The 25,933-nt window shown below is 38.7% G+C and overlaps 1 protein-coding gene across 2 annotated transcripts in view; it reads right to left on the bottom strand.

Moving 5' to 3' along the window:
* The window catches only part of GABRB3 (gamma-aminobutyric acid type A receptor subunit beta3), a 218,884-nt gene extending 194,120 nt beyond the window's left edge, over positions 1 to 24,764 (bottom strand). Inside the window, exons 1-3 of one of the 2 annotated variants that reach the window (XM_081831476.1) lie at positions 24,209 to 24,764; positions 23,260 to 23,351; positions 22,970 to 23,037 (exon numbers count right to left, since the gene is read on the bottom strand). In XM_081831476.1, the coding sequence (XP_081687602.1) occupies positions 22,970 to 23,037; positions 23,260 to 23,351; positions 24,209 to 24,348 (300 nt within the window). In that variant the 5' untranslated portion in view covers positions 24,349 to 24,764. Of the gene's footprint in view, positions 1 to 22,969; positions 23,038 to 23,259; positions 23,352 to 23,480; positions 23,629 to 24,208 lie in introns of those variants that run through there. The other variant, XM_081831477.1, reaches the window with a different exon arrangement.
* Positions 24,765 to 25,933: the final 1,169 nt, after the last annotated feature.

Genomic DNA, 25,933 nt, shown 5'->3' with positions numbered 1-25,933 from the left:
CATTCATACCAATCTTCACCATTAAGCATGATGACAGCTAGAGGGGTTTTGTAGATTCTCTTTATTGGATGGGAAAATTTTTCTTTGATGAGAATGGGTACTATGTTTTTCAAATGCATTTTATGTATCTATTGATATCTATCACATGATTTTTTCTTCTTTACCCTATTGATACTGTAGACACAGATTGATTTTTTTTTAATATTTTATTTTTTTAAGTAATGTCTACACCCAAGATGGGGCTCAAACTCAAAACTACTCTGGAAAACAGATTGATTTTAGATCAAAAAAATCAACCTTGCACACCTAGAATAAATGACACTTGTCATGGTGTAGAATTCTTTTTACAAATTGCTGAATTTGATTTGCAAGTATTTTGTTCAGGATTTTTGTGCAAATGTTCTTGAGAGATTTTATTTACTTTCTTCTTATGTGCTGTCTGTCTTTCTCTGGTTTGGTATCAGAGCAATACTGAATTTCTAAAATAAGTTAGGACCTGCTCCTTCTTCTTCTCCTTTCCAGAAGAAATTGTGTACTTCTGGGGTTAGTTCTTTTTAAAATGTACTATAGAATTTTCCAGTGAAATTATCTGGGACCAATGATTACTTGTTTGGAAACTCATATTTACAAATTCAATTTCATTAGTCATTACTGGAGTATTCAGATTACTTAATTCACCTTGGATGTGTTTTAGTAATTTATGATTTTTAAGGAATTGGTATTTTTTTTCCCTAAGTTGTTGTATTTATCTGTAGGCTGTTCATACTATTTTGTTATTTTCCTTTAAATGAGTGCAGGACGTGTAATGATACCTCTTGTTTCATTTCGGACATTGGTGATTTGTGTCTTCTCTCTTTTTATGTATGTCTAAGGTTTATCAATTTAATTGATTTTTTTCAAAGATCCAATTTTTATTTGATTGATTTTCTTTTATGTTCTTGTTTTCAATTTCATTCATTTCTGCTCTTATCTTTATAATGTCCTTACATCTCCTTGTGCTCGCTTCGGCAGCACATATACTAAAATATAATGTCCTTACATCTCCTTAATTTGGGATTATTTTAATGTTTTCTTGTTTTTAAGGACTTAGATTTGAGAGCCCACCTTTCTTTGAATATAAGCATTTGGAACTACAACGTTCCCTCTCAGCACTGCTCTCAATGTATCCCACAAATTTTGATACACTTCATTTTCATTTTCACTCACCATTCATTCAATCATTTCATTTCCTTTGAGCAATCCACTTTGGCTTATGGATTACTTACAAGTTTATTTTTTAATTTCCAATTATTTGGAGATCTTCCCATTGTTTTTCTGCATTGATTTCTAGTTTGATTTCATTGTAATTAGAAAACATAAACAAACTGTATGATGTGGATTCTTTTATATTTCCCTGTTTTGGGATGTAAATTGTCTTAAATATGTTGAAGTTTGTCTTATGACTCAGAACATGATTTATCTTGGGAAATTATCTGTGGGCACTTGAATGTGTTTTCTGCTATTGTTGGGTGAAGTATTCCTTAAATGTCAATCACATCTTGTTGACTGAGGTGTTGTTCAGTTCTTCTATATCCTGGGAGTATGTCCATCTGTTTCTATTGGGCAGTGGGTGGAAGATTAGCTTCCTATTTGGCCTGGATGAAACCATGGTGGGAGGAGGGTATATACGGTTGTTTTGTTTTGTTTTGTTTTGTTTTGTTTTGTTTTGTTTGGTGTTTGGCTGAACTAAGGCAGGCATTATCAACAAGTTTCTGTTCTGTTAGGCCATTCTTTTCTTGATCCTTTGGCTATGAGGGGGCTTTTTTGGAGTTTATTTTCTTTGTCTCTCTTTGTTGGCAGTTCTATCTAGGCTGTAGGCTTTCCGGTAAACTGTCTGGGATCTCTGAAAGGCAGAAAGAAAACCTAGGGAATTCAATGCCAAGTCATTCCTCATGTCCTGAGATCTTTAGGCAATCCCTGGTTCTTTCAACCTTCAGAATCTTCCTTGTTTAGTAACTGTGTTATGTCCGGGGCTTTAAGTTGTAAGAGGGAAGACTAGGAGAAATGGGGCTACTCCATCTTGGCTGGAATTAGAAATCTGTTTAGAGGCTTTTAAAAAACAGTTTCATTTAATTCTTCCTTTATGTGTCATGCCTTTTGATTGCATTCTTGCTTATTAGCATCTCCATCAGAAAGAAGGCAAGGAAATAAAAGTAGCTAGAATTCAAAATCAGTCCATTTTGCTACTCATTAGCAACTCTGGAAGAGGTTCAGTGAAGGAAGAAGTTGAAACTACTTACTAAAATGAGGTTTTCAATAATCTGTGGGTGTTAATTATCCATTCAACCCAATCCCTCAATTAGCAGTGGTGGAACACTAAGGCTTAGACCCCATTCACTGCCTGGATACTGCCCTTCAAATGCTTTCTAGATGGAACTGCTCAGAACACGATAAGGTGCTTCCAACCCAGACTGGAAAACTACATAACAAACTGGGAATGTCAACTTTTTGTTATGAAAAATATAAATTATGCTTTTAAAAATCGTTTTGTTTTGTACCAAGCAAAGTGACCAGCTGGCATGGTACCCATCTTGGCAGCATGCTCAATTAAAAAATAAGAGACAGGCTGAATACCCAAAGACAAGTGAATCAAGATTAATGAAAATATGGGATTTACATTAGATTTAAACAAGCTATTGTTGATTATGAAAAGGAAAGTTAACACAAGGAGCTATTTTATTATAAATGGCTCTATCAGGTTAAAGAAATAGAATTTCATGAAGTGTTTAACTCATGAGTGGTAGAAAACTGACAGAAATATGACAACCTCTGAAAGCTTGCAAAGTAGCTAGAAAGGGGAGGAGGTCAAGAGTAATGCTGTTTAGACTGGATGAATAAGAAAAGTTTTGTTAATAAATTATTGGAACTCAGCAATATCATGAATCATAAAAGTTTTCCAAAGCTAATTTCACATTTCATTATGACAGAATCATTTTTTTCCCTTAAGTTCCCCACATAACAGTGCTACATTTGGCTCTCCTTCTCCTGTAAAATAATGTGTTATAAAATGCAATTAGCATCTAGGAATAGTGGAATCTCTAGATTTTCATAATCTTTCTAAATTATGGAAGATTCATGAACTGTTAATGTTAAAAACTTATATAATGCATTTTTGTAAGATTTCTCCAAAACTAAGTGTTCATATTTTCTATTGTAGCTAACTTGAAAAAAAACTGTTTTGATGATACAGCTATCTAGAATTCATGGGATTCCTTCCTCTCTTTCTTTAACAAAACATATTTTACAATTCATGTTAATCAAATATTTAAAATATAATAATAACCTCTTACATATCAAGTGGCAACAAATTCATTGTGGAAATTCAAACCAGAAATGCACCAGAATGTATCCAGAACAATTGCAGATGAAGAGCTACGTTGTTCCACCGTCTATGGTTTCCAACTCCTGGAACAAGGCCCAATGTAATAACAGAGCAGTGATCAGATTTCCTTCAGTTTAAAAAGAACTCTCTAGACATAGAAGGTCATGAGATAAAGGATCTTAAACTAACCACCTCTCACCTCTTCCTCCTGATTTAGAATTTAATGTTTGGCTTTTCACTTTCATTATATCCCAATATTCTCAAAGCACTTTGGAAAAACCAATGGTATATCTAACTCATCACCACCTTTCTCAGGTGACTTGTGTTATTGGTTCAGCATCCCAGTAAATGAAATTTAGTCACAGCCCAAATCTTGCCACCACTTCTCCAGCTTTCATATTTGTCAAGTTTGTTCCTTTTCTAACTAATTTCAGATTTTTATTATTTTAGGAATAAAAGCTATGTTCTTGCACCACAATCAGTAAGCCTTTTCTCCATCCTTAATTTTCTGATATAATATATAACCTGACTTCTATTGGGTACTTGGCAAGGAGGGAGGGTACATATTAAATATAGCCATTTAGCTGAGACAGCACCCCTGCCCCTCCCAAGAAATGTATTTTTCTATCCAAAACAAGCATGCTTTCAATTATGTTTTAAAATTCAACATCATAGTGTTACTTAACTAGCAGACAAAGAGCCTTTCTCACACCCACTCTTTTCTGTCTCTTCTTTCTATTCTCCTTTTTAACTGTGTAGTTACCCAGGGTTAAGGTGATGAGTCTGGGGGAGAGGACTCCATAGCACACACACTGCCAACTCTCACAATTTCACAATTACTTCCTCAACATTCATTGTTCACTCTCTTTGATAAGTGCCTTTAATAGTTCTGTTTGCCTCACTGCACTGTGTATCAGGGTAATGGTTTCCTCTCCTGCCTCTGGTCGTCTTGATAATCTAAATATCATCACTATCAATACTCATTTTTAAAGCATCTATTTAAGGCTGATACTTAGAATATATGGAAGTGAAGGGATAGATAATAAGGGAAAGGGAAGAAATGTACAAGGGAAGCAACTGAAGGCCAAAAGAGAAGTAATCAAAAAATACGTTAAAGCTTGTAATGCAGATTAGAATAAAGCAAAATTGGGTAATCACAGGGCAAGTTGGCCGTATCAAGGTAAGAGCTGAACTATTAACCCAGCTCTTAGATTCTGAGTGCTCTCTCAAAACCCAACATGTACACTCAACACTCATATGCAGCACCATCACTTCTTTCATTCTTTTTTTTTTTAAAGATTTTATTTATTTATTTGACAGAGAGAGACACAGCCAGAGAGGGAACACAAGCAGGGGGAGTGGGAGAGGGAGAAGCAGGCTTCCCACTGAGCGGGGAGCCTGATGCGGGGCTCGATCCCAGGACCCTGGCATCATGACCTGAGCCGAAGGCAGACGCTTAACGACTGAGCCACCCAGGTGCCCCACTTCTTTCATTCTTGAATTTTCTCAGGAAGAACCCTAAATATCACCCCTTGTATGAACTAAATGGGGAAGGCTTTGATATCAGCTTAGAACCTGAAAGCTTCCAGCTCCATTCTCTTCCCTTATGATCTCACCTGATGTGCACAGACATAGCCCACAGGCACTTTTCTCCAAATCCTGGAGCTGGTTCTTAATCCTAACATCCCTGTCACTGTGGGCATTAGTGCCAATCACCTATTTTATGACACATCCAGCAGGTACTCTGGAGCCAGTTAGGGGCTCCCATCCTGGAAATGGCAGGAAGAGTGGAGCGACAATATTTTATAAGTGGAACCAGAATACATGAGAATCACAGATTTCAGACAGATCATGATCACTGCACTTGAGGGATCCAAAGTCGAGTCATGGGGAAAAAAGGAGTGAGTCTTCAATATATTACCAAAATTATGAGGGCAAGACATGGTGAACCACTGGATACTGAGAAAAAAAAAAAAGGAAGGGCAACAATTATCTTTAGGATTGAGTGACAAGGTGGAGGAGCACAATTCAGGAAGCCTAACCAACATTAACATGCAGAAGAATGATCCCTGATCACAACACTTACAGATGCACTGGCAGCCTTTTTAGTGAGGGTATGGGCAAGGACTACAGGTTGATATTGGTCCCAGAAATAGTGTCCAGAAATCTTTGATCTAGGAGGGCAGTGCAGTCAAGGGAAGAGCCTGGTTTATCTCTTTTATATACAGGTATGTTCTTTTTCTCATATGAAGACTAAATGAAAGAACCTAATGTAGAGGAAGATATGCTGAAAAAGTGTAGTGAATGTGGGCACAGGAAAAGCCAAACACAGAGCACATATACCAAGATGGATTTCAGACAGAAGGAAAAACATCCTTCTCTGAGAAAGATACCAGGAGCAAGAGGCCCTGCATTCTGCTGATACAAGGCAAAGGAAGCCCATGCTCTTAATCTTCTGAGAGAAACAAAATTTGAGTTCAACACGGCCAGTAAAGATGTGAGGATAGAATGGAGACCTTAAGGAGAGAGAATATTCCAGGTGGTGAAAACAGTGAAGATTAAATAATAAAATTATAGACTGGGAGACTTTTTGTAGTCAGAAACTATTTCCTCCTGCTGGGTATGCTTGCTTGTGGAACTTGGACATTTATCTTTTTGAAGGCTGGGCAAAAACTGAACACAACCAGGAGGACTAGAGGAGCCTGTAAGAGATTTCTCTGGTGTCTGGTATGAGAGACAGAGCAAGGAGTCAAACTAAAATTCCTAACAGGGAAGAAGTTTGGGAGAAAGAGACAAGAGGACCAGCAAAAATGGTCTTCTCAAAAGCAGAATGGCATCTTTAGTCACGTGTGTGACTTTGATGTAAAAAAGATAAAAACAGAGGTCAGAGGTAATCAAGAAATTGTGGCAATTTGTGGTTGTTTCTGAATGGCTTTCACTGCCATTTCTGGCCATGATAGAATCAGGGTAGTAAGGAAGAATGGTTACCCACTCATCTCATAATCAATGTGGAAAAATCCAAATTCCCTTTCAATTAAATGGTAATGGCCCCTTACTTTTTCTTTTTTCCTCTGCATCAGTAGACCAAACTTTAGATCACATTAAATGATGTCTGTTTTTTTTTCTCATTAAGTCTATGGAAAATAGTCTCCTAAAGTGTTACTCGTGTAGGCAAAGTAAACTAATGCTTCATTAAATAGTACCTCAGATTAATCAGGAGCTCCCTTCAAATCAGCCTCACTGTCCTCCCGATAAAGATCGAGGCAGTGATACACACGAGGACCCTCCCCTCCCGAAGTACATTTAGTGATGATGGGCTCCTCCCAGCTCTAGGCCTTTCTCCTCAGAGAAAGGGCAGACATGGGCTCCCATGTCTGCTTCACTAACTGTCCCACATATTCAAACACCCAAAGGATCAAGGCTTAGCTCAGTTACTGAGATTAAATATGAGATTAAATTGAGATTAAAATGTCTTGGTAGATTCTGATAATGTGCTCTTCCAGATAAAAATGACCGACTGTGACCTCAGAGCCCCGAACAATAATTTTTTTTTCCAACTTCATAGGCCTGATTTGTGAGAAACATTCTAATTTTTGGTGTAAAATTTATTTGAGGGATTAGCATTAATTCTAATTCATTCAAAACAATGACCTGAACTTTTATACTTTGTTCCTTATACATACTGGCATGCCAAATATACAACTAAGATGAAGTCAATTTTAATATAAAGCCAAATTATTTGTATCTTTTTCTTGTTAGACGAGATTATGTTGGAAAAATGACAAAATTAAGAATTGTTTTGGAGCTTAATTCAATTTTAGCTTTAAATACTGCTACTTTGTAATCTATACTTCTCTTTCCAATTACCAACAAAAATTTATGTATCAAACACCTTAAAAATATTCATACTACTTAATTCAGTAATCTTTTTTTTAAAAGATTTTATTTATTCATTTGAGACACAGAGATACAGAGAGAGAGAGAGAGAGAGCATGAGCAGGCAGAGAGGCAGAGGGAGAGGGAGAAGCAGGCTCCCTGCTGAGCCAGGAGCCCAATGTGGGGCTCGATCCCAGGACCCTGGGATCATGACCTGAGCCAAAGGCAGACGCTTAACCATCTGAGCCACCCAGGCGCCCCTAATTCAGTAATCTTAATGAAATATTTTTCAAGAAAATAATTCATAATCCATACAATAATTTATGTACAAGGATAGTCATCAAAACACGATTTATCTTGCAATCAGAGCAAGTAACTTAAATATATAACAATAGGAAAGTATTAAGCAAGCTATGTCATTCAGCCATGCTAGGGAATACTATACAGCTCTTAAAATGTCTATAAAATATATTCAATAGCATGGAAGTGTATATAATATAAATTACATGGAAAAGCATGATAATAACTTGTGTATACTATGTGTAAAAAATAGTGCATACATATTACATATGTATAACACAACTTAAAAATACATCCAAGTGTATTTTTCTAAATATTCTAAATTTTTTTAGTGGGCAAATATATATATATATCCATATATATATATCCAAAATATATCCAATATATCCCGATAAATATATATCCAAATATCCTCTCTCTCTCTCTCTCTCTCTCTATATATATATATATATATATATCCAAATATATAAATTTTGGAAAATAATAGATGCTCTTTTGTGAAAGCAGTAAAGGTGTAAAGAGTACCAAAGTTCCCAAAAGATGGTCATCGTGTCTGCTCCAGCCAAGAAGGTCTTCTTTTCACAATGAATGTGCAGAGCATTCCTCCCTCACAGGGAAAAATTTCCTGCCTGACACAACTGTATATATAACAATCCACGGATGTACTGATTATTTAGAGAGTTCATAGCTGGATAAGAAAGAAGAATCTTGCCTTCCTTTTCACTTCACTATTCTCCTTCCTGCTTTGCTCCTCCCATCACACCTGCCAGCATCTGGCAAGTTTTGCAGCTCTGAAAACACCTAGGGATTTCTGCACAGGTTCCTTGCAGATTGTAAATCTACTTAGAGACTTGTACCTGAGGTGACTGACGCCAGGAGGATGATGGGTCCAATTTCAGGGAGTCAACACCCCCAGTAGTTCCACTTTTATCATGGATAAATATAAGAGCAAAAGTAAACAATTTAATTTTTTTTGCATAGTACACACTGGTATATATCTACTTTCTAATTAAACATGACAAACTACCTCAGTATCTCAAGTTTTTAAAGAATAAAAAATCCTATTTCTTGTAACAATTTTGCCTATTTTTATCCCTCCCATAGGACCTTGAAAGTCTTTTCCATGCCTTCTAGTTCTACCCATATTTCCCCAAAATTGCTTTTCAGAATACTAACAATAATGGTTGATTATATATCTCTCAGCTTCCCAGGCCCAACTGTCTGTCAGTCCTTTCTTCATTCCTACCACTGCTGCAAACATGGGGTTGAAAATTATTTATACTTCACACATTTATTGTCCAACTCACTCATTAGCTAACTCATTCCTGGCTCTAGTCAAGCACCCTCTTCATGAGTTTCTTTAATAACTTTATGTGGGCTTGAGGTCTTGCCAGTTTCAAGTCTGAAGTAATATAGGCAAAGTTTGAACAGGTGTGCTGAACTGGAGAAATAGGGAAAATCCCAAACTATCATCATGTGGATTTCTGACGTTGGGCATTCTATTTTTTTAAGATTTTTAATGTTTTAAGTAATCTCTACAGTCAACATGGGGCTCAAACTCATGATCCCAGGATCAAGAGTCTCATGCTCCCCTGACTGAGCCAGCCAGGTGTCCCTCTGATGCTGGGCATTCTATTTGTTACGAGAGCAGTTATATACTAGTTAAGCCACCACTTAAATCTAAAAGTATTTGGAATGAAAGAGACAGCACAACAATATGCTAGTCAACAGAGCAGTTGAACTAAAAAGTCAAATCATGAAAGACAATATAGGAAGTAATTATTAAGTGATATTAGTTATTTTGAGAATTAAAAAAAAAAGAAAGAAAGTTTGTTGATTTGCTTCTTCCCAGCAAGTTCTAGTGTTGACCTATAAATGCAAGGTGCTTTGATAAGCCTGGGATTTTAAAAATCTATACACATAGTCTATATTTGGACTAACTGTTAAACAAGTGTAAATTAGGTATAGCACTTTGTGCTGAAGCATCACAAACAGTGTTTTGCCATACATATTCACAAAATAAGCCCCCACGCCCCTCTTCTCTACCATCTCAACAGACTCCACTATCAGTATAATGGAATTCCACCATGCTTTCTTTTACATTTTAGGGTTTTGTTGTAATTGTTGTTGTTTTCACAATTTCCATTATAATATTGATAGTCACACAAAAAAATCTCCACAGAAGTGCAATCTAGAAACACTCATATTATTTGGTAATAGACAGAGAAAATAGTTCAGTAATATATGAGACTGATTTGTGAGTCCTTCCCCTGGTTAACTGACAGTTTCTATTAGTATTGTAGCATGGGCAGGTTCTGATTTTTCTGTTTGCACATTATTGCATAATCAAGTACAATCTTGGGCAAAGGTTGGCATATCAGGAAATTGGATATCAATTAATAGATACTTGCTTTCCTGTCAACCTTTGTTTAACAAATTTCATTGTGCTTCCTGCTGAAAAATGTTGAAGAAAAGAGGATTTTCCTTCATTGTTTCAGAAACTGAGAGATATGATAAAAGGAAAAACATTACTAAGCCAAACTGGCTCTTGAGGTATCCAAATTTTGAATTCAAAATCCCAAAAAGATAAATGGTGAGAGAAACTGGCAGGTAAAACCCTCATTTCTTATCTGGGAAGGGGAGATAAATGTCATTCAGGAACATCTACCCCTTTATTTGGCTTTTTCTCCTCAATCTCAGTAAACCAGCCACTGCTCATGATCCTCAGAGTTGGCTCTGCTCTAAGAGTGCTAATTTGGTTACATTTAGAGCAAAGTGTCTTCCCCTTTTAATATCTTCATACCTCTCTTGTCCATGGGGATAAGGAGAAGGAGAGAGAGGGAGAGAAAGACCGCTGAGAGAAAACCTTTGAGGAACATATACATGTGGGGCTATCACGGTAGACAAATTATTTCAAAGTGATAAATCAGGAAATCACTTTAGACTGTGCTACAATTTCCCCTAACCAGATGCTACAAATTAACAGGATTTCACTTACAGTGGAAAAATATGACCTGAGCACTTTAAAAATTACTGATTTTTTTTGTTGTTGGGTTTGTTTTTTTTTTTTTGGTTACTTATTGGTTATATCTAAGTTTGGGTCACACTATGCATTTTAATCTATATCATCCTAAATAGGTAATCTCCTAATAATGTAATGATTGGTACACCCACATTTTTACTTTTATAGAATAAAATTCGACAATTTTACATATTTTATTTTGCAATCTCTAGTACAGGCAAGCCAAATCTTTATCCCTATATCCACACAGGTTCACTTGTTCTGGTTTTATATAAGAAATTCAATTTTAAATGAAACTAGGAATCAATAATAAGGTAGAAAATGGTAAAACTTTCTTTTTTGTAGAGCCACAATAGGGGAATTCTACCTTTGAGGTCTAAGTTTAAAATTTTCTTCACTGAATGCTGGCTTAGCATCCCAAACTGGGTGAATGCAGCAGTCCAGATGACACTGACCAAGCCTATGCCCTCTTCCTTTTGGACTGAATTATGAGCTCAAACAATATTAAAATTATGTTATGTTAATAAAAGAACATAGAGGGACGCCTGGGTGGCTCAGTCGGTTAAGCATCTGCCTTCGGCTCAGGTCATGATCCCAGGGTCCTGGGATCGAGTCCCACATCGGGCTTCTTGCTCAGCAAGGAGCCTTGCTTCTCCCTCTGCCTGCCTCTGTCTCTCTCTCTCTCTCTGATAAATAAATAAAATCTTAAAAAAATATATTAAAAAAATAAATAAATAAATAAATAAAAGAACATAGAAGATTTAAAAATGATGCATGAATTAAATTTATGTAGAATTTTTTTTAAAAAAACCTGAATATACACAATTTGGAATCCAACAACAACTAAGACATTTCTGTACTGTTTTTCTTAGGTGATAATGTAAAGGTTATACTTTGAATTTAAAAAAAGCATTTTAACAGTCCACTACAGTTTTTGCTCATAAATTAATAATTCTACATTCAGACCGAAGAAGCAAATACCACTGTTTGAGACCTGAAAATTGATGAGCATGGATGCAGATTTTAAAATGCCGACTATGTACAAAATGTCTGAATTTCATAGCACATGAAATAAGTAGCCCAAAAAAACCATTCTGGGTTTCACACTGGCCATGCTTAGAATAGAAGGTTGCAAACTGCCAGATGACAACCTCTCAGATAATCAATTAAACCACATGCAGTATCAAATGAACAAGTAGTAGTTTGTGTAAGGCAAATAGAAGGTCCCCTTGTGGTTCTAACTGCTCACAGACTCTTAAGAAACACAGAAACCAGAACTGGAAGGCAATTTAGAGAATCCTATTAACACACTCTTTAAAAAGATCAAATTGATGACCATTGAGTCTGAATGACTTGCCAAAGTTCCAACAAACCCTTCCATGGGATCTAAGTGCTCTGACACGCAACTCTTTCCACTGCAGAGGGCAATCTTTCAAGTTAGACTCCCTATGGTCTCTGAAGGCAAAACAACCTGGAGTATTGAGGAAATTACCTAGATAATTAAAATTCCAAACCATTTACAATAATAAAGTAAAATCTCAAGCTTTGAGAGTAGCTTTGCAATCATAAAATAAAGATAAAATTTTGAAGTGAATACAGTGTAATGCTAAATAACGTATAGCATGGGAGAAAAGAAATATGTATATTTCTTTGACATTTATATTTCTTATAAATATTTATAGTTCTCTCATAAATATTTATATTTTATATTTATAAATATTTCTTGTAAGTCTATTTATATATAATGTATATTTCTTACGTAATTTTTATATACATATATATATCTATAGAGAGATACTATATTTCCAAAATAAGAACCATTTTTTTAAAACCAGCTTTCTGTGTTTCTAAATGTTAAAAACAAACAAGCAACAAACAAAACCCCATTTACTATTATAATCAATTAACATTCTTAATCTCTTATTTTCTGGATCTACTTTGGTTTACCTGCTCATTACCACTAGTCTTTTTTTTTTTTTTTTTTTAGATTTTATTTATTTACTTGACAGAGAGAGAAAGAGCACAAACAGGGGGAGCTGCAGGCAGGGTGAGAAGCAGACTCCTTGCTGAGCAGGGAGCCTGATGCTGGGCCATCCCAGGACCCTGGGATCATGACCTGAGCCAAAGGCAAACACTTAACGACTGAGCCACCCAGGTGCCCCTACCCCCAGTCTTTTACAATCACTGAGCCACCACAGATCCCCAGTTGGGCCTCCGCAGTGGTACAGGCAATATTGAGCAATAATGCCCCCTTATGATATTATTGTGGTTAATAGAAAAATCCAGAAAATGCATCTGCCTTATAGACTATTGTCCCTGACTATTTATAAGCATATACAAACTCTCCATTGAACTACTGAAAACTAGTCACAAGGGAAATTTTAGAAATGACTTACTCTAGGGGGTGTTTATCAAAAGAACCTTTCATCCAAACAGAATGTTACTTTACATATGAATACTAATAACATACAGACCACCATCTAAAAACCAATGGCCAAGCCTAACAGCCTCAGGGAGCCATATTTTGCTTTTAGTATTAATCTGCTGCTGTTGGCCCCAGAGCCTTTTGCATCTCTTCTTCTTTAACACATATATCTCTGCCTCTGTATCATGTACTTGTACTCTCATAATACAAGAAAACAAGGAAGCTTAAAACACACAGATTTCCCTTAGTATGACAAAGTCTATAATTATAGAACAAAATCTTTGTGCTTTTTATCAATCAATTATAACAGATGCTTAATCTTCACTTCTAGAAAATATAACCCATTCCCATATGTACTGGTAGATTCTTGATCAAAATTGTACCTTCCATGCTATGGACATCTTCACCAAAAGAGGTTTTATTTATTTATTTATCTATCTATCTATCTATTTATTTATTTATTTTTAACTGTTCTTTTTTTTAAAGATTTTATTCATTTGACAGAGAGAGAGACAGCAAGAAAGGGAACACAAGGGGAAGAGGGAGAAGCAGGCTTCCTGCTGAGTGGAGAGCCCCATGCAGGGCTCGATCCCAGGACTCTGGGACCTTGACTTGAGCCAAGGACAGACACTTAATGATGGAGCTACCCAGGTGCCCCCAAAAGAGGTTTTATTAATGTAGCAATCTTCTCAGTTATCATTCACAGGAACTGGCCGTTATGATTCAACGGATTAGCCCCATATTTTCTAAACTGTGTTCTACAAAAAACTTCATGAAGTGTTAAATGGGTCCCCCACCCCCCAAGAAAAAAATGCCCAATGAAACATGATTTTTAAAATATTGAATTCTTCACTCCTCTCATGAAAATTTACAAAATCATTAGCATATTATGGGCCTGAAATTCCTGCAGCAAAGAAACCTATTTTATATCTTTAACATAATTTCCAATATGATTTGAGCAGAAATATTTTGATTATGGTGCCCACATTTACATTCTATAGAACAGAGTTCTCTTAAGAAACCATTATTTTAGCCCATACCACAGGAAATGACATTCTCACAGGAAATTTTGGTGCCTAGGGCCAAAACAAAGGAAAGATTCAGAAATAAAAACTCATTCAACAGCACAATTAAATATGCCCTCATACCAATGAATTATCTGTAGAATGTTTAACAGCATAAAAAAAGGAATATAGAGCAATCAATCCTGGTCCTCATATGCTCAAACGGTTATTCCCAAACTTTTTTTTTTTTTTTTTTTGACAGAGAGAGAGACAGCTAGAGAGGGAACACAAGCAGGGGGAGTGGGAGAGGGAGAAGCAGGGCCCCCACCGAGCAGGGAGCCCGATGCGGGGCTTGATCCCAGGACCCTGGGATCATGACCGGAGCCAAAGGCAGACAGACGCTTAACGACTGAGCCACCCAGGCGCCCCCCCCAATCTTTTTTCTAGTATGTGTACTGTTTTGGAAAGGCAAAGCACAGAATTCACCGATGATGAGAAATCATGCTTGGAGAACACTTAGCCATGTCCACCCCTGCAATAACTCTAATACTACACAAAGATTCTTGGTCTATAAGTTGTGGAATCACTGGTCTACATAATAGGAATGGCACTGTTTTCCATAATTTTTTTTTCTTTTTGGAAACAAGTTCACAGGAATCCTCACATATAAAGCTATGGTTCATTTTATGTGCAAAACAAACACCCAAATAGGGGAATTTCTGCAATAAAATTGATCAAAGGTACAGTTTTACCACAAGGGTCATTTGCTACACAAATTCATTTAATAAATATTTACTAAGTATATTCTACAGGACAGGCCCTAGGCTCTGTAACCATTCTAGTCTACTTCCCACCTGATATTTGAACTTATCTCTTGGATGGATATTTAGTGTCAGCAGGATTGGAAAAACAATAATATTACAACAAATTACCCAAACTGTTGCTTCTTTTAAAACAAATTTTGGTTTGCATAGATGCACGCATGCATACATACACAGAACATGTAGCAATGTGTGATCCAGAAAACTTGTTTCTTCTACTCATTAGTGTTATCAATTGGTAAGGCTTATTTAAAAAGTTCAGTTTAAAAAGAATAGTGATGTGATGCTGAACTAAGTAACATATTTTATACGTATGTATCAAACACAATCAGGATTCTATAGCCTTAAACCAGTAGCTTTTGTTATCCTTTAAAGTCGATTCAAAATAAATGTATTTCATGTCATGAATCATAGCATGTGGATTTAGCAAATATTTAACATAAAAGGAAATTGCATTGTAGAACTACGATGATGTTGTAATCAATAGAATCCATATCCTCTTTCAGATTGACTGAAGAAGCACAAATTAGGGCATTTAAAGAGCTGTGACATTCTTATGTCTTAATTTTATTCCCATTCTTGTGAAATGTTAGTTCCATGCATGCTGAAGTTTTTGTTCATTGTATTAATGCCTCTGTGTGATGCTTAAGTTCAATGGAAAATGAAAAGAGGGATACATGAGTTAATGCTTACAAATGACTTCTATTACTCGATGTGGTCTCCTGATAAGAAGGAATAAAGGAATTCTACATCTCCAGCCAGAGATATCAGAGGCTTTGACTCTTCATTGAACTGGTGGTAGAGCAAATTGCCAAGAGGTGAGACCTATCTTAGTCTTGGTGTTCCAAATTTTGCAGCTGAAGAATCTTCTTAATGGCTGGCATAAATGGTCCAGAAGTAAACTGTGCTGGAAAGCGAGCAAACAAATGAAAACCACAGCAGCCTCACTGCACTACTGAGTGTCATTGGGACGGGAAGGCAAAGTCTGATGAATCCGTATACAATAATCAAAACTTGTGTCATATAGAACACTGCTACAACACTTCACTCTCCTTTCTGCTTTGAAATCAGCTTAAGAGCTCTCCAGTGAAAGGGGTAGCAGCTACAAAATACCAGCTGAGTGTATTATATTGTGTGCAATTATACAAATTCTGGCCGAATTAAGTCCCCTATGGTAAAATCTTTGTATATCACATTGAGCCAGTAAAAGCTTCTTCTTGGTCATGAGCCCAAATTCTGGGTTATAAAAATATTTCGTTGGAAAGCTACATATCTATTTATTTATGTGCTTGTGTATTTATTCATTCATTAATTCTTCATTCATACACTTTCAACAAATGTCTAATAGGTGCCTATCAAGTACAAGGTCTGTCCATAGACATAGTTCTGCCTCATGGAGCTTATAATCTAATGGGAAAAAAAAATGGAGGAGAAAGATTTTAAGCAAATAAATACACCCTAATTATATGTCACACTGTAATAAGTGCTTTAAGTGAAGAATAAGCTTTTGTGGAAAAGAAGAATGGGAGGATCTAATTTAGACAACAGTGAAGGTCCCAGAAGAATATAAAATCATGTGTGCTCCTAACAGAGCACTTTTTGTTGCTCTGTCGTATGCGGTAGAAACACCACAGAAGCAGGGCCAAGTAAGCACCAGCTTTGCCATTCAGTAAGTTAGTGCTATTCCCAAGTCCTAAGGCTATTTTCTCTTCTGAAAAATGGAGATGAGGTTAACACCTGTGTTACCAACTTTACCAAGTTCATCATCAGGTTTGAAGATTAAATGACAAAACACTCGAAGTATTCCATAAATTGCAAAATGGCATAAAACTGTTAGTTATAATTTCCCTAAGTTACACCTCAACATGTATTATAAAATAACTTAAAGGATTCCAAATGGTTGGTAGGCTTCTTATGCAATAACAGTATGCATGATACAATACAGAACCCATTTGAGAAAGAAAGGTCCTGTGTCAATGGGAGAAAAGAAGAGTCACAACAGCAGTGTCAAAGGCTGAATCCACATTGCTTTACTTGCAAAAACTGGAAAAAATTTTATATGTAAATAAGCATATTTGCACCATCACTTCAAACCAAATATTTCTATGTGCAACACACCATACAGTCCCTGAGCCAGGCACAGGCAAGAGGTGGTTCACAACAGGACAATGTGTGTAAGATCCATCTTTTAAGAAATATAGCAACATAAGCTTTACAACCTCCCCAAGGGAAAAGACAGAAAGCATTCTCTTTGCACTCTCTATACCATTCCTTCCAATATTAAACACAAACTTCCCTTCATAAAAAGCATATTATGTAAGGTATTATTTTCATCCATCTCTGAAGTTCATTATATGCTTTCTTATCAGCGCCCCAGCATTGATGTATGATCATCACTTATGCACGAAACATACTGCCAGTGAAAAGTAATGTCCTCAATAAACAGCCACCTCCAAAATGCAGCAACCTGGAACCAAATGCCAACACACTCCATGGACCTTACCCCTGGAGTGCCTTCCATGTAAGCAGTTTTCCAACCCCAACTGGGTCAGAGAAACACTTTTTCCTTTCTGCTGAGTCATCCCCCAGCTTACTTTATAATAAGAGCATTACCACATTTCCAACCTTTAAAATGCTAATAACAATTGATATGCAAACTTTAAATATGGCCCAAGCCTCCAGAAAAAAATCAGTAAAGGATAGCTTTCTACTGTGTATTTGTGTAGCTGTGATTGTCTACCACGATTTTCTCTATAGAGAAGTGTGATACCACTTCGGAATCCACTCTGTAGGCATGCTATGGGCATCTGGAAAGCCTGCAACTGATTTACTGAATGTTAAGTGATTTGCCTAAGGCTAGATGTTCCCATAGACTTGGAAATAGAACCAAAAACTCCAACCCCATTAGGCTCTTTTCAGCACACTACCTGGACTCCTGGGATTCAGCTCTTCCTTTACCTGAGATTCTAGCACGGTGCTGGACACTATACTCTAGTTCAGCATTCTCTATTGGCAAAGAAACCTCTAGACTCTGAAAGGTGGTGGTGGGGGGGGAATTGATTAACATAAATTTGATCAAAAATGCCTCAAAGCTGAATTCTCCAGACCTCAGATTCCAGCTCACTCTAGCCAAAATGACCTTCTCCTCTTTCCTACTCTTTCTGAAGAAAGGAAAGACAAACTGATAGTGCAAATGTCTGTATGTGTGTGTATGCATGGTTTTGTACACGAGTGAGACTGTATCCATTTTACAGTGATACAGCTCCAAAGCTGCTTCTTGTGATGTGCCAAAACTATGTTATGTACAATACTTATTTTACATCTAGACACTTTTTTAAAAAGTGGATTTTATAATAAGAAAATGCAACAAATGAAGAAGGAATACAATAGAACTAGAATAATGGATGAATATACACCTCATAACAACTAAAGATACACATTATATATTACATAAAAGGAACTCAAGACCAAAAAAAAGACAATTTATGATTTACATGGATGATATCAGAAAAAAATAATCCTGTAGCTACATTTTTGTTAAGACTGAGTTAATTTTAATGGACTAAGTATAAATTAATAACAAAGTACAAGATAAAGCATAGAAGTTACTATTAATACTACTAGCATTTGAATCTAGTTTTGTATCCTCAATACTTTAAAGTTAATTAAGTAAAAATTAAGTATGTATAGTTTCTTCTCTGAATTAATAAATCAAACAATGGCTTATTCTAATCAAATTTAAAAAAAAACCATGAGTACTTTAAAATGTTGTTTTCATTTTTAAATTTATTTTTAAGAGTTATAGAACTACTTCATTCTCTGAGTAAAAATACTGTTTTGAAAATAAAATTTTCTAATTGTTTTACATCTTTAATATTTCTTTGTTTCCTACACTTTCAATAATTTTCCTCCATTTATTCATCTCCCCATCTAAATATTCAACACATGCTTTTATACATGAGGACCAATGCTTAAGCATCAGAATTATAACAGATGTATACAAAAATTTTCCATGAACAGTGTTCTTTCACATATACAATGTCACTTAAATATATAAACTAAATCTAAATAATTAACCATGCATAATCTTAAAATATTATATGAAATCTTAAAACAAAAGCTAAGAGAAACAATGGAAGTTATATAAGACAAAATGGTTTTCATTTGACTGCTGTCGAGTCAGCTAATTATTAAAAAGGTGCATGAAAAGAAGAATTGGAAGATTAGGAAAAATGGAAATGTAGAATATCTCTATTCTCCATGACACAAGTTATAGCAAAATAATGTTAAATATTGAAATACTCAATTTCATTCTTAGACTGTCTCTACAAAATACCAAAAAGCATGATGATGTACACATGTATATATACAAATATATTCATTTATTTATTTGAGGACAGAGGTCTTCTTTGGAAGTACCATCTGTAGGCACTCCCAGTAGATAAAGACTGTGCTTTCCAACTATTTAAAGAGAAAAGTACCAATATTACTATTATGCAGTGTATGTTATTCTTTACAATCACCCCCAAAAGTTCATGAACATGCACATATCTTCTCCACCTTGAGATACAAATGCTTTATGTATTCTTATTTGAAACACTGGTGAGTTTTTATTTCACTAAATAAATGTTTTCAAAAATATATCTATGAAAACCCAAGAAGAAAATTTCAAGGAATGAAACTTCCATGATCATTTATCCTTAATTTTCTTTTAAGTTTTGCTTCTACTGCAACATCCTCACGCCTCCATCTAAATTTACATTTTAGCCAAAAGATTCATCTGAAGCCACATCTCAAATCATGTCAGTCACATGCTTAAAACATTTACGGGGCTCCTATTTCTTGACAATTAGCATCTGAAATTGGCATGGCAGAGAAGAACCTAAGTGAACAGGAGTTTGTACTACTTTTCCAATTTCACCTTTTGATCTCCCCTTCATAATCTCCTATCCTGCTTATCTATCCATCCATACCTTTGCCATTTTCTTCCCTAACCCACAACACCCTCCTCCATCTATGCCACTTACACATGAAACCTTCCATGTCAGAAATAATCTTTCTCCCTCTTCCCAATATCAGCCCCCACCCCCTCCTTCCCTCTCTCTCTTCTGTGTGCTCCTTTCTTTTGTTCCTCTAATGTGACTGACTACATCCTACTTTTTGTTAACAACCATTTGTTACAACCTCTAATAGCTACAATACTCTTAAAGCAAGACCATTTCTTATTTAGTTTCATTACTTCACAAAACTTAGTTTTGTGTGACCAGTAAGGTGATTAAGGAAGTTCATAAATGGAATTTATTATTTTTAAGCAACATGATTGAAGGATGGTTCTAATCTTGTGCTTGCATTTCTCTGTTCTTTCCTTATGAAATATGACCTCCAAAATTATGCTTAACCATTGCTATTCAAAGTGTCTTTAATAATAGGTCAAGGGGAGCCTGGGTGGTGTAGTTGGGTCAGATATCACACACTTGGTTTCAGCTCAGCTCCTGATCTCAGAGTCGAGGGATAGAGCCCCACATCAGCTCCTGTGCTCAGTAGCAGAGTCTGCTTGGGATTCTCTCTCCCCTCTCCTTCTGCCCCTCCCCATGCATGTGTGCAAATGCATGCTCTCTCTCTCAAATAAATAAATAAATCTTTAAAAAATAGGTCAAATATCATAACCATAATTGTGAGCAAATATGTGAAGGGAAATCATATTTTTCTAGCATAAAATTTTACTCAGTCCACTCGAAGATATTTCAAATATGAGGCAGTCCTATCTGTCCAATGGCTTTCAATCTCCAATCCTATCAATTCTTAAATTTGTTTACAATGAATATATGTTTAGAGAGCCACAAAATTACCATTATGAGAACACAAAAAAATAGTATACTATTGTATGTTATGCATAATTATTGGCTTTGGGATATAAACTAAAAGATTATTCAGTATAATGGCTTGTATCTTCAATTTGTCTTTCTATTATTTGGGTCCAGAGAAAATTGGGACACTTCAATTCACAGTGCATGAATTAGGCAACTATTGCTGAAGTTTTCAAAGGTACCAAGTATCAGCATGATGACAACTGGATAACTATTCTTAAAAGTTAACTCAAAGAAAATGTGCAATGCTGTACAAGAACGCATTCTCCTTATTTACCTGGTTGTTTTAATATTGTATAGAGTTCTTAAAGGACCACATCAATGTATCTTCTATTTCATTTGACATCCAATATACATATTTTTATATAATAATCCACTAAATATGCAATAATCTTCTGTGAAGAATTCTCTCTAAAGAATGTGAAATTCTCAATTAAGAAAATCACAGATTATGTCAACTTGTTCCCTTAAGATCATAAAGCCGTTTGGACAGGATTATTTTTACAAGATTATAAAAAAAGTAAAACATATGTAATGTTAATTTTGAATGTTACGTATGTGATATCCCTTCTGTGTTTCTTACTAACACTTTTATTATTATAATGCCTTGTACAAAAATGTCCGAGGTGATATACTGAAAGAAAAGTACATGACTTGGGGCGCCTGGGTGGCTCAGTTGGTTAAGCGACTGCCTTTGGCTCAGGTCATGATCCCGGAGTCCTGGGATCGAGTCCCGCATCGGGCTCCCTGCTCAGCAGGGAGTCTGCTTCTCCCTCTGACCCTCCCCCCTCTCATGCTCACTCTATCTCATTCTCTCTCTCAAATAAATAAATAAAATCTTAAAAAAAAAATTTTAAAAAGTACATGACTTTGAAATCATGTATTATAATTTTAAAACTTTAGATTGAGTGAAAATTTGATGAAATTAATTTTGTGTGGTCAGATTTCTTCCTACAAAATCCACAGTAGTATATATTTTAAATATATCTTGCTAAACAGTCTATTTAAAATAGTAGTTTTAATTTATTTGTAAATGTACCTATTTCTATAATTAATTGCGATGTTTCTCAAAATACTGTCCACAAAATACTTGCTTCAAAAAAGTGTGAAGCACTAGTTTTAAATGCAGAGACCCCAAGATTCCACTCCAGGGCTGGATCAGAATCTCTTGGAGTGAGGAACCTGGAAGTATGCATTTAAAACAAGTTTGCTCAGGTGACTCTGATATAACCAGACTTGAGAAACCTATTGGGTCTATCTGAAACCATGCCTCACTATATTCTCAATGTTATGTTGGAAAGAAAAGTCGCCAAATGGTTTTTCCCAAAAAACATTGTTTCCAAATGTTCATTCTTACAATTTCTAAAGTGCCACTCAACAGAAAATTAAGTCTGTTTCCAAATCCCAGGATATTTCAGCTCAATTAACAAATGAAAGGGGTTATTTTTCTTCTTATACCCTGTTGTCCTAAAGTGTCCTGAGCAAAAAAGCCTATGGTACCCACTTCGCACCTCGGGACACGAACCTCTGCTTTCCACACGTTACAATATTGAATCACGACAGCATGAACATAGCTCTAAGTGACACTGGGCTCACTAGCCTTCTACTCTCCTGGCAGAGCGGCCCCTTCCGAGAGCCCGCCTGCGGCCCAGGCCCTCCCGTTCTCAGAGCCGCCAGGGCTCCGTCAGCACCTCCGACAGCGACTGGCGGAGCGGGGTTCCGGGATTCACTGCCAAAGAGATTGACTTTAGAGAACCCACTGAGACAGAGGAAACTGACCGGAAACACCCTAGAATACACAGACCACTGCCCCTGGTCCTCTTCAGCTGCCAACATCTCTTTCCAAAAGACAACAAAGGAAACCGTAAGTACCTCTTACCTAGAATATGAGCCACCCTCACAACTCGCCTCTCTTCCCCGGCTCCCCAGCGCCTGTTGCTAAGGAGGCGAGACGGCACTTGGGAAACCTCAGGACCAGGTGACAAACCGCTGGAGGAGCTGGGAGCACGAGGGCTGCGGCGAAAGCCGAGCGCTAGGCCGGCCCAGGACCCCTTCCTTCCGCAGGAAGGGTGCGCCCTCCTCACAGCACCGACGCCAGCGACGCCCCGACGCCCCCAGCGCACACCGGGCGGATGGAGGGAGCCGCACGAGCTGGGGGCTGGCTCCCGGAGAGCCGCTCCCTCTGTGGGCCAGGGAAGCTCGGCCCCGTCAGAGGAGGCCTCTGGCCCAGTACTGTGGGCCCAGACAGTGGAGCAGGGGCTCGGGGACAGCCCTGGGGAGGGCCGGCACTCACCATGTTGACTTCGGAAACCATGTCTATGCTGGCGATGTCGATGTTCATTCCCACGCAGACGGGGGGACCTGCGGGAAGAGCACGACACACTGATCAGCCAAGCTCGGGCACGGGGTGCGGGTGGCTCTGAGGATAGGGGTGCCTACCCGAGGAGTGGGAGCAAGGGAAATGCCCTCCACCCCCCCTACTCCGCCGCAGCTCGACTTAAGCACCTTCCTCCTCCCTCCTCCACCCAGGCCGCCAGCGCGGTGGGTCGCGCTTCCCGCAGCGGCCGCGCACACCCCGCTTACCCCCGAAGTCGGGTCTTAGGCGAATGTCGTAGCCTTTCAACAGCTTGTCCACCGTCTCCTTCACAAAGGACATGTTCCCGGGATCGTTCACGCTGGGGGAGGGCGCAAGGGGTACAGATAGGAGGGTCAGGCGGCTGCTCACCCGCCAGCGACCGGCGCGCACACCCGCGCGCCCTGCCCGCCGCCCGGCCCGCTTCCCGTCAACCCACCCGCGACCCTACCTCTGGGCGCAGCACACCACCGCCACCAGCACTGGGGCCGAGAAAATGCCGAAAAGCCTTCCTCCCGCAAAGCCCCACATCCCTCCGCCGCGCCCCGGCACGGGGGAGGGGGCGCCCCGCCGCCGTCGCGACCCGCAGCCGGGGCTGCTCCTGCTGCTGCCGCCGCCGCCGCCGCCGCGCTGGCCCCGAGCGGAGGAGGGCGGAGGGGGAGGGGGAGGGAAGGGGGGGAGGAGCGGCCCGGGGAGAGGAGGAGCCGCGGGCTGGGGAGCGGAGGGAGGGGGAGGAGGCAAGGCGAGCCGGAGGCGGAGCCGGCTGCGCCGCTCACCCTGGCCTCCCCCGCACTCTCCGCGGCCGGTGGCCCAGGCCCTCTGCGCTCCCTCCCGCCCCCGCGGCTGCGGAGCGGGACCTGGAGCCCGGCTGGGGACAGCAAGCTGGAGCCGCGACTGCGCGGCACGAAGCAGGGCCGGGCTCGGCCGCGAAACCAGCTCCGCCGCGCTCCCTGCGACCGGGCGAAGGAGGGGACCGACGGCGACACGGGCAGAGGCGGTGAGGGAAACGCTATCGGCTTCCCCCCCGCCCCTTTCCTGGACCCGACCCCCTCTACGACCCCAGCCCAGCTGCGACACAGGCCGAAAGCCAGTGGGTGAAGTACAGTGCCTGTGCCCACGGGACTGCGCGCTACAGCGTCCAGATAGAGGCTGCGGGTCGGAGGGAAACCCCCACCTCACCTGCGGGGCTCAGAGCCTTGAGTCCCCAGGGTCCAGGAGAGCCAGATGGGCAGCAAGAGAGTCGGGAGCCTGGAGCACATGGCGTTGCTCCTCTGACCTAATCTGGGTGGGATCCGCTCTCCCCCACAGCCACTGAGCATTCAAACAGCGACGCGGGGATCCCCGCCCCTGCCCCCACCCACGGGCTTTCCCGCCTGACCCATGATCCAGCCTCTCGCATGGCGGCCCGATTAATTATTTATGCTCTGTAAGACCATTTAAAAAAAATCGGCTCATTAAACTATTCCTCTCAGTCTCACCTCCGAACATTTCATAGGAGCACTGGGCCCTCCCTGCTCACGTAAATACATTTATAATGAATGGTAAAGAGAGGCCTGATTATGTGCCCCTTATCAGTAAACTGGAGTCTAAATCAGACCTGGAGACCCTGGACTGTCATTCCAGCGTTGGGAAAATAACTTGCTTTTTCTGGTGCAGCGTGGAGCTGTCCGTGGTTCTTATAAAGCCAGGAAACTCCTTTTCCCTAGGATAGGCTTCAATCCTCTGGTTCTCATTAGAAAACCAATGATACTTTGGCTAAGAAACAGACCGATGTACACCACAAACCACCCTGCCCTGTGTGTCACCACAGTGTACCTAAAGGGTATTTGTTCACCCATGACCACAGGTTGCATATTTTTCTTTAGTGAATAGTCTTCAATAAAGTTTCTCTGTGCCTCAGACTTCGAATACTGAGAAACATGGTTACACAATTCTACTTGTGGTCAACCAACAAAACCTACAAATCAAGTTCACTTTTGTGCTTGATAGACTTTCTTGGGCCATTCCAGGACTTAATTAATTAATAGATAACTGCCTTTCTGTATTGACTTACTTTTTTTCTATAAAGATTAAGGTTTTTGGGGTGCCTGGGTAACTCAGTCGGTTAAGCATCCAACTCTTGGTTTCTGCTCAGGTCATGGTTTCAGGGTCCTGAGATTGAGCCCCACATGGGGCTACCCACTCAGTGCAGAGTCTGCTTGTCCTTCTCCTTCTGCTCCTCCCACTGCTCTCACTCTCTCTCACACAAATAAATAAAATCTTTTTAAAAAACGATTAAGGCTTTCTTTTCTACTGTTGAGACTTTATGTAGGTAAATACCTAAGTCTAGACCTTTATTCTCAAGTTGGCATGTTTCTGTGCATTAATTTTAAATATCATCGTCTTTTTAAAAAAATCAGCAATTTTATTTTTGGAACAGAAAATGTGACCGCAGAACCTGAAAGGTTGATATTAAGATAGGTTAAAAGACAAATATAGCTCCCTAATTGTTTTCTGGAAAAGTCTGTTCACAGTTACTTTGTGTTCTGTGTCCTGTTAATGTGCAATGGAATTATAAGGAAAATGAGTTCTATGTTATCATACCTTCCCCTCCACATTCATGGTTCAGTCTATTTCTATTTGTGTATACCTCTTTTAGAGAAATGCCCTGCTGGGGATCACAGCTATAGAAAGTAAACAATGAGAATAAAATGAGTAAAGCTGATAATATAATAAGTATTATCCCCCTTTCTACTATTTTATATGTTCTAAAACTTGCAAAACCACATTATAAATGTAATTATTATCCAACTGTGTACCACTTCAGATCTTAGCTTCAACCAGTGTCTGAGATTCTTTTTTTTTTTTTAAGATTTTTTTATTTATTTGACAGAGAGAGAGATAGTGAGAGAAGAACACAAACAG

This window comes from Leptonychotes weddellii, chromosome 9, assembly GCF_054177405.1.
Source record: "Leptonychotes weddellii isolate Sample4059 chromosome 9, ASM5417740v2, whole genome shotgun sequence".
Classification (NCBI taxonomy): Eukaryota; Metazoa; Chordata; class Mammalia; order Carnivora; family Phocidae; genus Leptonychotes; species Leptonychotes weddellii.
The sequence above is the reverse complement of the archived record's forward strand: the minus strand, read 5'-3'. Positions and strand labels throughout refer to the sequence as shown.